Source organism: Motacilla alba, chromosome 4, assembly GCF_015832195.1.
Source record: "Motacilla alba alba isolate MOTALB_02 chromosome 4, Motacilla_alba_V1.0_pri, whole genome shotgun sequence".
Classification (NCBI taxonomy): Eukaryota; Metazoa; Chordata; class Aves; order Passeriformes; family Motacillidae; genus Motacilla; species Motacilla alba.
The window spans coordinates 24,321,867-24,337,502 of record NC_052019.1 but is presented as its reverse complement, the minus strand read 5'-3'; the positions used below and the strand labels follow the sequence as shown (position 1 = coordinate 24,337,502).

The following is a 15,636-nucleotide window of genomic DNA, read 5'->3' as shown; positions in this document are numbered from 1 at the left end:
GGAGGAAGGGAGGTGTGGGTGGAGGGGAGGGGAGGGAAGGAGGGGTGAAGGGAGGCTGGCTTTTTTAGGAGGGAGACCCTCCTTCGCGGCCGCCCGCTCGCAGCCATGGCTTTGAAGGAGGCGGGCGGCAGCATCCTGCCCATCAGCGACATGGTATCGGGGCCGTCGGGCTCGCCGTTCCCCGAGGTGGTGGAGCTGAACGTGGGGGGCCAGGTGTACGTGACGAGGCACTCCACGCTGCTCAGCGTCCCGGACAGCACGCTGGCCACCATGTTCTCCCCGTGCCGGGGCGGCCCGGCGGCGGCCCGCCAGCTGCCCAGGGACAGCCGGGCGCGCTTCTTCATCGACCGCGACGGCTTCCTCTTCAGGTACGTGCTGGATTACCTGCGGGACAAGCAGCTGGCGCTGCCCGAGCACTTCCCCGAGAAGGAACGGCTCCTGCGGGAGGCCGAGTACTTCCAGCTGGGCGACCTGGTGAAGCTGCTGTCGCCCAAGGTCACCAAGCAGAGCTCTCTCAACGACGAGGGCTGCCAGAGCGACCTGGAGGATAGCAACTCGCAGGGCAGCAGCGACCGGCTTCAGCGGGCGGCGCTGGACAAGCGCTCGGGCTTCCTCACCGTGGGCTACCGCGGCTCCTACACCACGGTGCGGGACAACCAGGCGGACGCCAAGTTCCGCCGCGTCGCCCGCATCATGGTGTGCGGTAGGATCGCCCTGGCCAAGGAGGTCTTCGGAGAGACCCTCAACGAGAGCCGTGACCCCGACCGACCCCCCGAGAAGTACACCTCCCGCTTCTACCTCAAATTCACCTACCTGGAGCAAGCCTTCGATCGGCTCTCCGAGGCGGGCTTCCACATGGTGGCTTGCAACTCCACGGGCACCGCCGCCTTCATCAACCAGTACAGGGACGACAAGATCTGGAGCAGCTACACAGAGTACATCTTCTTCAGTAAGTGCTGCCCGCGCCCCGGTGTCGTCCCCCTCGCCCTCGTCCCCGGCGGGTGCGCCTGAAGTACAGCTGCACCCCCAGAGCACTCGCTGTCCCAAAGCAACATGTAGCTGGAGAGAAATGGGGGCTGCCCCGCTTGCCCTCACTCCGCTCTGTCACCGCCATAGTTCAAATTTCATTTTGTGCGTTGTGGGGGCGGGACAGGAGTGCCTAAATTGCTCCGTCCGGAGCGCGGCGTGGGAGCATTTCCCCATATACACTCCGTGGGACAGCCTGGGCTGATCCCGCCTTTCAGTGCCGAGAGGCAACCCCCACGTGTCGGGGTGTCCCGGGGGAAGGGTCACTGGTTACGGATCGGGGGGCTACGACCTCGGGGGGAGGGTGTTCCTGCCCATCCGGGCGGGCGCGGTGCGGGCGCGGCTCCGGCGCGGAGCGTTGCGGTGCTCCCGCCGGCGAGGCGACGCAGAGGTCCCCGAGCAAGGAAGGGTTTTAATATTTTATCGCTGCGTTTCCTTCAAGTGAGCGCACTGCGCCTGGGCACGGTCCCCGTGAGGGAAGGGGCAGCGAGGGCGCAGCCAACTTCCCAAGGAGCGAGAAAGAGTCTGGCTTCAAGGTGGACGAAAATTGGAAAAGAGAAATTAACCACTCCATAGCCATTGCACAGCTCCTAAGCAACTCCGCTGGTTGGCTGTGGGTAGCCTTAGCGGTTTCGGGTCACTCGCAGATAGGAAAACCGAGCGATGACGAATGAGTTTCAATCTGGCAAAGTATGTAATGCTATGTAGGGCACTGGCTGAGCACCGGGTTCGGGTCATGAAACTGCAGCTGGATCGAGAACACCATCCCCTGGCAGAGATTTGTCTTCGAAAGGCAGCGGCAGCCTTAAACATTACAGATGTCTTTGAGAGTCGAGAGAGCCGGCAGAAGAGAGATGTGTTCTGCATTCGCTTCTTTCTTCTCCTGCCTCTGTGTGGTCTCTCGCTCCCTGAGCAAAGAAGGGATGAATTGGCAGAGCATCTGCCTGCCTCTGTGGTGAGGTGGGAGATGCAGCCTCTGACTAACTTCACTAGTTAGGCAGCTGAACAGAAGCAACTTGTTTGCCCTGCAAAACTGGACTTAGGCACGCTATTTAATAGAGGAGGGAAATGTGAATAGTTTTCTACTGGGAGGAGAAATTCATTAGTTTATATTGCTCTATATTGTATAGATGGTGACTTCCATTTGCTGAGCAGACTTGAGTATTCAGATCAGTCTTTGAAACTGGATTAAAACAGTTTTTGAAGATTAGTTGCATAACTTATCACTCATCATATTTCAATGGGATATGTGAAAACTGAGCTCTAGAGGAGCTTCACATCCTCCTGGGTGGAATTCTGTCAAGTATTTTACATGATTATTAAACCTTATTTCTCAGAAAATTTGACATAATTATTTTCTAAATAATAAAATTTCCTTGAAATAGTATGTACTGTTTGCTTATAAATAGATTTGTAGGTGCATCATTTTTTTATGTGCATTTGAGATGCTCATAATGTCTTGGTTATTTTTTGGTATGTATGTTACGATGAGGTTGCTGTATAGAACAGTCCTCTAATTCTCATCAGTGTTCCAAATTAATCCCCAGTGTAATACCTCTGATTTATTTGGAATAATGCCAGGGATGAACTGGATGTTGTATGTCATTATTTTTGTTTTGGTTTTTAGTCTTCAAGTTTCTGATGTGAAAAGTAAAATAGTTAATTACTTAAATTGATACAGTTAACTGAAAATTTATGGTTTTGCTTAATTTTTTAGGTGCGAGTTTTGTTTTGTTTTACTTCTGAACTCAAAAAAATGGCTAAGATAAAAATAAGCTGAAAAGATGTTTGGCATATTTTAATTTTGGTTGCTTGTTATGCATTTAAAATCTTTTTTGTACGTATAAATGACTTTATACGTTGTTTTATGATCAGATACATTTCTCTGAAATACAGCAAGATGGAAACAACACTAAAGAAAATCACCAAAATGGGAAGAGAAACATATGAAACAGTGCCTGAAGTAAATGCTTTAGGTTTTTTGTTGTCTTTTTTTTTAGTCTTACTAGATGTCCAATTGATGGTGGCTGTTGATAAAACAACACTTTATTATAATAATAATTATGATATGCTCTGGATGGATTGTGTGTGTGCTGCTGCCTTGCCTGACAGCTGCACAAGAATCCAGCAAGGGGAGAGTGAGCCTTGGAAGCCTTGAGCTCTGCACCAAGAGTGACAAGGGGGATCAGGGCTACTGGCTCTAAGCTCTCCAACAGCCTTAGCCAGGGCCGTGTTCCTTCCTTGCTCATGAGCAGAGCTTAGTACCCAAGAAGAAGAGCAGTTGCTTTTCAATTCATTCCTTGCCAAATGTCCCCATGAACCCTGAAGAGGGAGCAGTTTGAGGTGGGAAGTTGCTGATTTCAAGAGTTCTCATGTCCAGCCCTGCACTGTGTTTTACAGGCAAAAAAATACCAAGATGAAAGGCTTTAGGGAGCCTATTCCAGTTATGGACAGTGCCTGAGACTTAATTTGGTGCTAGTGAAGAAGAAACCCAGTTTTATATCCCACTGGAAAAAGCTGTGCCTGCATTTGCATTTGTTATTCACAGCATGAACATCTGCAACCAATAGCGACTCTATTATTTGTTGGTCTGTAAGTCCACAGCAGTCACATAAACTTATTTTTCACCATTTCTCCTGAGGACTGTGGACAATTCTGTTTCCTAGTAATTGTGGATAGTAAAGTGATTGAAAACATACATGAAGATATGTTCATTCTGTCTGTTTTCTGAGGCCATAAGTAGCTGAGTGAGTTTCTACCCAAGAGCTACTAAAGAAAGGCAAAGGTTTAATCTGTGGTTTGTGAAACATATTTCAGGAATGTGTCTTGGATCTTTCAAACTTTGGTAGGTTTTTTGAGTTGAAATGATTATCTTTCACTTTTCTAAAAAAATGGAAATGACTTTATATTCTTAAACATTCTGGAAGATCAAATTCACCTGGGATACTGCATATACATTTAACTCATTTCTGAGCTGCTTAATATCTAGGGATAGATGCAGACTAATTCTGATTGAGGAACCAGAGATTATTTGACACTTCTTACCAGGAAATAACACTTCAGCCTTTGGCTATGTGTCATGACAAATAGAAAACCAGATTTCCTTCCTAGTATGTATAAATCCTATAAAAAAAATTAAGTTCTTTGCCCCTAGTGGTGTTTGAACTATCATGTATGCAATGACAGATTCATTTGTCTACACAGTTAGTACATGGCCAGAATTTAGCCTGTACCTTGCATTGGTGGCTCAAGTCTGAAAAGTGCTCATAGATCTGTTCCAGATGTCCATCACAAATCCTGTCTCTGTCTCATAATGGTCAGTTAAAGGAGTAAACTTCTATATGGTAGTGAAAAGGCTCTATCAGAGAGTACCACAAACTGGGTTTTTTGGCTCCATGCTATTAACACTCTCACCTTAGTACGTGTGAGGATGACTTGGGTCAGGTTAAGTGTGACACGAGATGCATATGCAGTTTGGGAAGAAGGCTCAAACTCTTCTGCTGCTTAGTTTCATTCTGACATAGAGAATGACAGATTTAATTAATTAATTACCTGTTGATATACAGTAGGTTATGGCCATTACAAAAGTTGCTTCTAACTGGAGACAGGAGACCTTGCTTCTTCCTGCGGCTGCAAGAACTGTAACATCTTCTGTTAGCTTACATCTTTGTGAGAAAAGGGTGAAAATTACATGTTTAATGTTTTTGAGAGGATTTTTTTGTGGTTCATGGTATCTCTCAGTACTGTTGTGTAATGCAAGATTGCCTGTGCATGCTATTACTAGTTTTTTTTCTTTTGTAGAATCTAATTAGTCCTAATGGATTTTGCTTTTAACATCTGCTATGCAATGTGACTTAGGGGTGTTGAGGGTATTGTGCTCAGCTGGAAGCTTACTATGCTGAACTGACATCTTTATTATATGAAGGATACAGTAATATTTCTTGGAAATTTTGACATGCTTTCTATTTTGACACTCCTGTTTCACATATGACAGTTTCTGTTTTCCTTTTCTCTTGTTTTTGTTTTATAACTGGTGACATTAGCATGGATTTATGGTGCTTATTTTCCACTTGAAGTCACAGCACTTTGAGATTACATTGGATGCTGTGGAATTGTCATAAACAAGTGATAATAATTTTGTAATCAGATGGGGAATAAGCAGTTGGAAGAAATGAATTTTTAGGAGGCAGTATGGTATTTTGAAAAAAAACAAAACCAAAACTCAAACAAAATGATAGCAGCAACCCCCCCCTAAAAAACCTCACCCAACAACAACAAAGAAACCTAACCAACATTGATTATGTCATTGCATGTAAAATACTTTGAGGTGTTGTAAGTGAAAAATCCAGTTCAGCATCCCTCTGGGGTAGTGAGGGGTGGGTGGGTTGGCAGATAACCCTCAAGTGCTCTTTCAAGGGCAGAGTGGTGTGAGAGCCATCCTGCAAATGGTTACTGTGACCATGTCAAGCTCTTCTCCATCCATCGCTGCATCTTTGGTGGAGCTTTTTTAATCTGCAATAAATATATGTAAGATATTGAGGAGAAAAAGGAGACCAAGGAAGTTAGATCTCTGTGACACATGGAGATAAATTGGGACAATTTACTTTGAACCTGAATCAGAGCATCAAAGATTAGAGTACAGATTTTTAGTGTGGTGAGGTGATGTGAAGGATTAAATCAGTAGCAAAAGCACAGTGTAGAAAAGCTTCAGATTTCTAACTGTTTCAAGATCTAGAATGTTGTTTCTGACAGGACTATTGAGCAAAGCCCTTTAAAGAGATTTTGTAGGCAGTCCTTTGACTTTGGAAAACTGGTGCAGAACTTTAGGATGTTCTGTCTTATAATTTCAGCTCAACTCTTCATACAGTTTAAAATTAAGTAAATAATAGACTGCTTCTTATCTTGTCATTCTTCAAAAATATATGCTCCTGAATGCAAAGGGATGAATCAAAGTGTGCAGTCATAATTAATAATATAAGAAACATACTCCTATGCTGCCATTTGATATAATGTGTGATAAAATATCTAGTCTACTGAAACTGGTATTCTGATGTTAGTCATCATTTCAATCAATAGACTTTATCTCAGAATTGTTTTAAAATATGAGATTAAAAAGAACTTTAAACAGATTTGACTTTCTAATAAGAAATGAAAATAACCTGCATTCCTCTACAGCTGATATAAAGACACTGCTGCAGTGAAAAAGGAGCCAGGAGCCTCTTGATTTTTTTTTTACACTTCCTTCAAAATATTTTACACTTCCTTTAAACTCAGTACAATGATTTGTGATCACGTTTTATCCATTGTCTCCAGTTTCTCGTCTTACTACAGTAAAATCACATTTTAAGTATTGTGGAACCTTTTAAATATTTAGAGCTGAGTGTTGAAAATATTGTGTGCTATTTAAAAAATAGAATTAGGGATTAACTAAGAAAATCACCTATCCTGGATATTATATACCAGGATCGATGCTAGATAAAGAATAAGCAAGAATTAATGGAAGCAGCTGTTATTTCTGATGTCAGGAAATGGAAACACACTGCTTTTGATATTATCCCAGACTGGTATTTCTTGTGGATTACTTGGGAAAAAAAAACAAACCAGTGTTAGAAAAGCTGACTTTGCTGGATCTGTAATATTTTGCAGGAGAACCACTTCTTGGTGTCAGATCCTTTCATAGATTTTCAAGGATTTATGACAGTAGTTGCTGGGAAATGTTTATTTTTTCACAGTAAGATAAGCAAATCATATTTTATTTTTTCTTTAGTGTCAACATGAAATTCTAGTTATCTGCTGTTCAAGCACAGAAGTTATGCATACAAAGGCTTTCTTTTGATACTGTTCCAGGCAGATGATTTAAAATTAAAACATTACTGCTAATAAAATATATTTTGCAATGTTTGCTTTCTCAGGATGATATGGTTGGTATTTCACTATGGCTGGCCTTCTCCTTTGCTGCAAATACCACATTTGTTACACTGTGGAGGGAATTTGTGTTGCAAACAAAAATTCAGTGAGATTTGCACCACGAGGTTGTTCATTGATTGTCACATTATCCCCTTTCTTGCCATAGTTCCACACACAGGTGTCCAGAAATTAAAAGCTGCTCAGGCAGCTCTCTCAGAGGTCAAAAGTAAGATCCTGTGGGTGTGAGGAGGGAAGAGTCCTTTTCTTGGAGTTCCTTCTTGGACAGAAGGGAAAGGTCCTTTTCTTGGTCCAGCTGAGCAGCAGCATGGCCTGGACAAAGCGGCCAGAGGTAATTGCTCGTGTTCTGGTGGGTTACCAGTTCAAGGATGAGCTCAGACAACCCAGATGGGTCAAGAAGGAAAGTGCACAGGGTGGTGTGCATCCATCTCACCCTGCTGGGGTCCTGAGCAGCTCGAGACTGGTGTGGTGCTGAGTGGAGCTTGCAGCCAGCTCAGCATTGTCCTACATTGTCTCAGCAACTCAGCAGGTCCTGGGTGTCACGCGTTGCAGGAGAGGCGAACGGTGCAGCCCTGCTGTGCTTTTGCTCCCAGATTTTTCTTCAGATTTTCTTTCTCCAGTTTTGGAGTACTTTACTGTAAGATGTCTGTTACAGAGTTAAGCTGGCCATGGTTGTGTTTGCAGGGCTTTTTCACACTACACACGGCTTATTTTGTTGGTGGTTATTTGACTATGATTGAAAAAAAGTTGAAGGCACTATACCAGCTGAGATCCTAACCTAACAAACTGATGTTATTTCTATATCCAAGGATGATTTTGTTTCCCTTCTCCTTACCAGACATGCTTTTTTCCCTAAAGCATGTGGTGTACTAATGCCACTCAAATCATAGCCCTTTTATAAACCAAGCCACTGGAAGTCCAGTGGAAAATCCTTAAAAAAAATTACTAGGCAAATTCCATTTTGCTTTAGCAAATCAAATACTTTGTGATGGATTTCCTGTGGAGGTTGTTCACTCCAGCTTGATCAAACTGCATGTTCTTTTTCAGAAGAAGTAATTTATACTCTACTTAAAATTCATATATTGAATAAATGTTAGGAGAAAAAAGTCTTATGTGTAAAATATGACTCTCAGCAGAATTTGAGTACTTTCATTTAAATGCTTTGTATTTTTTAAATTTTTTATTTTTACCCAGTAATTGTGCATTTAGCATTTACCTCATATAAATTCAAGAATATTAAGAGTATTAATTACTTTTTGTTTTTTTCTTTGACCTAAATGGAACTAATCATATATATAAGGACCAACAGTGTGTGAAACTGAGGATAATCAAGTTCCATTCAAAATTGCAACTTCACTGGGACTGAAGCAACAAATAGCCTTGTGCTAGTCCCTCACATAAAGGTGAAATTCAAACTGCACGAGAGGTAATTTGGTTTTGTAACTGTTTCTAATACACAAAATCCTGTCAGGAGTTAAGCAGTGATGATTTGTAATTTTTGTGGCAACTTTAGAAACTGATGCCATTCCATTTTGGTTGCATTTTATAAGATTGTGGTAAACTTATCATGTTTGTTGCATTTTGACAGTGTAGCTTCAGAAGACAAACTGAGGGGTGCCTCTTGCTGCAAGGTGCAACTTCATTCATATCATCACAGCTCTAAATATTTTGGGCACTTCCCCAGTAAAAATCACAATGGTGTTAATGAGCTTCACGATTCTAGCAACAAGATGAATTCAATGCTTTAGAAACTTTTATGCAAATACTATTTCTTTGTGAGATTACTTGTATGTTGTCTTTCCCAGGGTTGCTCAAAAGAGGAGCTGTGCCTTCGGGGATCTGGAAGAGTGTGTTTGCCCATTCCTTGTGCTGTGGGGTCTGCCTGGCCTTTAACAGTGTGAAGACTGCTCTGAGTTACAGCTGTGCAATGATTCCTTCATCAATCTCTTGCAGCTGAGAGCACCTGGGTCAAAATGTAGTTGTGCCCTTTCTCATTGTTCCTAACATGCCTGAACCCTGTGGCAGAGGCTCTGAGCAAGAGGTGCAGAGACAGGGGCTGCAGCCTCTGGGGACTGCCACCACCTCTGGGTTGGCTTTGTACTGCTCCAGTCACGTACCCCGTACCTGACCTGTTTTCTGTCCCAATGACATGCACTTAGCAAAAAAAGGAAAACTGGAGTAGCTTATAGAATAGAAAAATAATAGTACTTTCTTTTGAGGGGAATGGTACAGCACTTTTTAAAAAAAATACTGTGTATAACTCAATGCAGAGACAACAACTCAGTTACAAGTGCAACTGCTCATGGCAACCAGTGCACTGAAACAGGTATTCTGCACACTTCTTCAGGGGTAGAATGTGTGGGCTGGGAAACTGAGGGGGAATATCACCATCATCATTTTCTTCTATAAATGAAAGTAAAGATTCCAAGTGTTTGCCTAGCATACGTTTGGTTGTATTTAATAATTATAGAGATGTTCTCTTTGCATTAGCAGAAAGATATTATTTGGAAACCAAGTCAGTATGTTTTATTTTTTGCATAAGCAAACAACAATAACCTTCAAATGCATTTGTATCTTTTCTCCTTCATGCCTGCTGGATTTTACCCTTTAGTAGTATTAACAAATACTCCCAAAGAGAGAAGTACTAGTACTCAGGGACTCTTGTCACATTCTGTTGTAAACATTCTCCTGCAACTTAAGTTAGTAGTGAAATTCTTCTGTATTTTATTGAATGTAGATGTTCAGAGGTGCTTTCAAGGAATACAGCTATGTCAGTGTATTCCACAGAAGTTATTGGAAGTGTACTATCATTCCAAAAGCTTTATATTAGTGAATATTTTATATATGTCACAGGGATCTGTGAAACTCTTTATTTAATGATAGGAGCAAAAAGGCCCAGTATTGCATATATTCATGATTATATAAATATTTTTTCTGCTAAAGGGTTACTTTCATAACCTCTTACTGACAGTTTAATTAAATGAGATTCCCCCTCTTTTGGCACTCAAATCATCATTAAACCACCATACCTGAAAAACTATGAGAGTAATGACAAATGTCCAGTTTGTGTATACAGAAGTATTCTCTAACACTCTGGTTCTTAATCCAAGCTTTTTCCTTCTCATTGAAACTCATGAATACAAAATAATATGAAAATCAACTACAGAAGGGCTGGAAGGCAGATAAAATAAATCAGTAAAATTGAGTGCCAACAATTTAATTAGTGTAATGTGTAGATAATACAGTGGAGAAAGATTAAAACTAAACAACACTTTTTGCTAGTTTTTCTTAGTAAACACATTTTCTTTCCCTTTCTTCTCACAGTCACCCTTTTATAGGCAGTCACTCGCCAGTATTGTTCTTTTCAGACAGCTGTTACTATTTCTGTTGTTAATGCCTACTGTAGCTTTTGAGCAGTTCTGAAACAAAGCAGAAGCATGGCTACTCTTGCCTTTCCATCTATTTTTGCCTCTTTCCAGTGTATGGCAATATAAATATCACTCATTCTGTCCTTCTAAAAATACCATTGTACAGCTTTATACAAATGCTGATCAATATTGCTGAAGCTACATGGACTTCAGGGGGAAAAAAAGAAAGAACAAAATAATTTGGCTATTTATGATGCGAGATAGAATGGAACTGTTGTTCAAGCAAGGTTGTTTCTATCTTTTAGTTTCAAAATTTTGGCATCAAATCCCATGCCTGCCTTTCTGCTCGACTTACCATTTGAAGTACCCCTTCTTTGGAAAAGAACTATGTGTAATTAAACCTTATCATATTTAAAGAGTAAAACAAAACTCTTTAGGGAATGGAGCTAAAACCACTGTAATTAGCAATCCTGCTTGGAATTTTTACCTTCCCTGGACCCATAGATTTCAATTTTCTGTTACCAATCTCTCAGAAAGCTATGCTTGTTTACCTATCTTAATGTTGTCATAGCTTGCAAATATAAATTTCTCATCTTCACACTGTCAGTTTGTTTCTGGGGATACAGGAAGTGAATATAACCTCTCTAAATCTTATAGACAGAGAGACACACAGTCTGTGTAGTTTTGTTCTCCCTAAAACATATGGAGTAGCAGATAATGACATCCTTTGGCTTCAAAATAGCCCTGTAATTCTTTAGGATAGAAGGGAAAAACTTTTCAGAACTGTTATTTAGATACTTGAAGATTATTGGAATTTTTGAAGTTTTATGTCATAACCGGCAAAGTTTATATCTTCATGTGACTTTTAGCTGTCTAGTAGTTCAGCCTTCAGGAATAAAAATGCTCGTATTTTTATTCCTCTACTTTCAGTATTTATTTATTCCACCTGCCCCTGAAGTAGTTTGTTTTCCAAATTTGTGGAATTATGCCCCTAAATAATTGCATCTGTGATCACATTAAATTACAGGAAGCAGAATGTGCTCGTGGCAGAGGAGATTAGGTTAAATGCTTTCTGTCTAATCAGTTCCCCAGCTACTGTCTCCTGGCAGTGCTTCCTTCCTAAATCCCATTTCTAGGGATGCCATGAATAAAAACTGCATGGCCTGTGCAAGTCCATGTCTTCAGAAGATGGTTTTGCTTTTCTGGTTTGAGGGGTCTGACATGGACGTAGGAGCAAGGCTGAACATTGGTCACCCTTGCCAAAAGCGTGTGTGGGGCTCATGGTGCTTTTGGGTGCGCTTGGCAAGGTGGGTGTAAGGCCACGGGGAGCTGCAGAGTGTCAGTGCTGCTGCCTTGGGGTCTGCCATCCCGAGGGGGGACACCTGGAATGGGTCCTGGGCAGGCTGGGGAAACCCAGTTGGTCTGTCAGGGCTAGTACAGCCCTGGGGGTGTCCCATGGGTATACATCTATATTTATATTATTTATGTGTATTTCCCATGTCTGCCCTCTGTGAATACCAGCAAGTAAGTCAAGGCTGCATCCTCCAATGACCTCTGGCCTGGCACCACAGTCACAGGTGTGCTTCAGTGCCAGAGCACTGAGTCAGGGTGGGGCATTCCACAATTAAACAACTTGTTATAGTGCAAAATACATGAGAAATAACTCCTTGAGTTATTTTTATGCATGAAAACCAAAGGGTTCTTGCTCAAAGGCACCAGTAAGACCAGAGTTCCATCTAACTAGTATTTATGCAGTGTTACGGCACACCTTTTGTGTTCCTGTAACCATGCTGCTGAAGCAGCTTAAATTCAATATTAACCTCAAACTTAAAATAGTTAATCTATATATTCTTTATTTGTCTGCTAAGTATGGAGGGACAAAAGCAGTTGTTATAAGCAATAAGTAATCTGAAATTTAAAAAATGCAAAAAATTATTTGCTTTTTAGACTATGGCAATTTTTCCTTTATAATTCATATTAATGATGTACACAAGACTTTTTGTATTGTCACACATGATGCATAAAGGTACAAAGGAACCTGGAGTGGTTGCTTGGCTGCATTTTCTGAACACAGGAAGAATATTCTGAACATTGAGAAGACATCCTTTGTTTTTTGAAAATATCTTAATACATGATTTTGAAATCACAGTTATCCTCTGTCATCACAGTGAGATTACTAGCAAAAATTAGTTAGCCTTTTTAATGAACCATGTAATGAATCAAATTTGAGAATGAGACTAAAATTGACCTCCAAATCAATGCTTTCAATCTTGAATGTATTTTCAGAAAATCCAGTCAACTTCAATGAAAATTTCCATCTGTACTTTGAGTACCAGGCAAGCAGCAGGGGTAGAAAAATTTGAATTTATACTGCTGGTTTGGAAAATTTGGTTTTTCTTATCACCTCCATGACTGGCAATAAACCACACTTATTTTTTTCTTTCCTTCCTTATCCTGTGGTTATAGTGTAGGTTTAGCAATCCAGAAATTGACATTTTATCGAAATTCACCTTGCTTTCTAGCAGTGGTTATCTCTCATTCATTAATTTGCTCAATTGGGTCAGTTTGTAACAGTGAAAGCAATGCTAGAAAGTAATTTATTATCAAGCAGTCATGTAGCAAGACTGTTGCAAATTACTAGACGATTACTGCTGGTCCAGAGCATGTTGCCATAATTTCAATTCAAAAAGGTATATGGTTTTAGACTAGGGATCAGGAAATTAAGAATGTTAAATGTTACATATGATAAGCATATAAAACTCAGCCTTCAAGCTTCCTAATAGACTTAAAAGTTCCTTGATGAAAGACAAAACATTTCCTCCATTAAGGAGGTGTCAGAACAGTCTGTGTAGTGATGCTGTGTGTACTGTGTGTCCTTTGAGGCTTTCAGGACTTGTCTGGATCAAGCCCTGCTAACCTTATCCAGCCTCATAAATGACCGTGCTTTTGAGCAGGAGGTTAGACTGCTCCTAAGTTATCTTCTGGTTCTCTTCTCTGTGTGATTTACATTGGCATTGGCTATTTGAAAACAGCTCTCAGAAAAGGGGAAGGGAACTGCTGCAGGTAAATTATGTAGATGCTAGAAAGGTATAAATTCTGATTATTCTCAAAGTCACAAACTTCAAAGCTTTAGCTTTATGTTGTCTTTTTACGTAAGTCAACAGTGTGTCCTATCAGAATGGAAACAATTGCTTCAGGATAAAGTTTCTTGTAGGACTCTGGCCCAAATTCAAAGCCATAGAATTTTAAATATGCTACTGTTAAGAAAGTATCTGAAAAAGTAATCAAACTACTTATTGGGTAGCACTGTCGTTGTTGATCACATGTTGCTTGAAGAAAGAACTATCACAAATTTAGAAAATCGCCACTGTTTAAAATAATTTTTATTGTCATTCTTTAGAGAGATTCTGGTGCTATCTCTCATAAAGGTGACAGACTGCCTTGGATTTCTTTGGGTTTCTCTCCATTTTGATGGTTTTAATCAGTGTTTAGTTCCTTTATTCTGATGTACTTTTTGCTGCTGATTTTCAGCTTCTGTATTTTTCCCCTAGCATAGCTTGAATCAATTTATGTAGCAACTGCAAAAATGCTGAAGAGGATTATTTTGGCAGCCTTTTTTACTGTTCAAAAAATAACAGTAAAGGAAATATGAACAATATGGAGTTACTTGTTAACAATACACTGAAGAATGGATGCATAGTGTAAATACAAGGTAGTTAATTATTAGGATATTTCAACAGTTTACATTTTTTTTCTTCTTGAAATTGTAATGTAAGAATAGAACATGAGGCACTAGTAACTAGGATTATAAAAAAAAAGGTTGGATATTCCTCTTGCTTTTCCCACATAACTGAAAAGATTGCAGAAGTGATGTAGCTGAAGGTTCTTTGTGCTTTTAAAAATTCCCTTATGACAACAAACTAAAACAGAAATATTGTTTGCTTTGACTGACACCTAATAGTTAAATATAGATACATGATCACAGAGAAGCAGCATAATAAAAAGATCTTATGTAAGTTCTTGTGTCAGTTGTAGGTTGTCAAAACACTCAATATCAATGAAATTGTGTCAGTTATGCCTAGTAATATGTTTTCTTCTCCAAAGTTATTCTTTAGGTGGGGCATATGTTGTTAAGGTATAGTGTATTTCCATCACTATTTATTGCGATGGAGGGACGGGGCAGATTGGGTACAGATACTCCTACTATGAGCTCACCTATATCCACGTAGAGAACATCTGGATGTCTTGATGATGTCAGCTAGTCTGTCCCTCTATGTCCACATTAAATATAAATCAAAACTCAAGTGACATGGTATTCAAAACCCTTTGGCTGTGTTGTGTGAACTTTCACTCATTGATGTGTCTTGTATTATAAAGAGGATTTTTTTCAGGATGATGCTGAATAACTGTACCAACAATACATAAAACTCTCTTGCTACAATTCTGGAAATAAGTCAGCAATAGTGTTAATCAAGTATTAGAAATTCTCGATCATAACGGCAGTAATATAGAGATTACAACAAGTTGTAGAAATACTAAGTAATATAAAGGTGTTTATAATCACTGGCCTTTATGAAGGCTCTGCAACTTTTGTAAATTTATCCTGTGTATGCTCCATTGGCTCATGTCAGGTGTACTTAACTTCATCTCTACAAAGCTGGTCCAAGCGAAACAGGTCAAATCCTTTGCATGTTCATTGAACAATTGTAGGTAATTTCACAGGACATAAAACAAAGGAAACATGGGGCTGCATGGAAAGGAATGTTTGGAAGACAAGAGAAAATCTTCAGCTAGTACACAAAGTGGCAAAATCCAGAAATTTCTGATTTTCTGGTCTTGCAGATTGCAATGTTGCAATGCTTTCCATGTAACATGATTTAGAGAATTGAGTCTTGAAACTGTAAATTTGCAGCAAAATATATGGCACTTAAGAAAAAGCTCTTTTCTACCAAGAGATTCCTACCATTAAATACTGTAGAATTTTAGTTTCACAGAGTTACACCAAATGAGGCTGCTGGGACTAAGGGCTCTGCTGAGTTTGTCTGACATGATGCTGTACCTTTTAATGGAATCCAGTGCAGCCTCTCAGGTCAGGGATTTTCCTTGAAAGGGAGGGCTTCTGTGCTTTACCATAAGTGGAATGATGAATGTTACGAATACCATGAGTGAGTATTCAAAACTGACAGAAGTCAATAGAATTTCATCTGCCTTTTTGTAAATGCTCTTTATATTTTTTCCTTTCTATTTTTCCTCTTTTTTTGTTATATTGATTTTCCACACTAGATGGCAGTGCCTTAGCACTAGTGCATGACAGGGG

General features: G+C 40.2%; 1 protein-coding gene across 1 annotated transcript in view; it reads left to right on the top strand.

Moving 5' to 3' along the window:
- The first annotated feature begins 45 nt into the window (after nucleotides 1-45).
- Nucleotides 46-15,636, top strand: part of KCTD8 (potassium channel tetramerization domain containing 8) — a 92,409-nt gene continuing 76,818 nt past the window's right edge. The window contains exon 1 of the mRNA XM_038134895.1: nucleotides 46-949. Within this exon, the coding sequence (XP_037990823.1) occupies nucleotides 106-949 (844 nt within the window). The 5' untranslated portion in view covers nucleotides 46-105. The remainder of the gene's footprint in view (nucleotides 950-15,636) is intronic.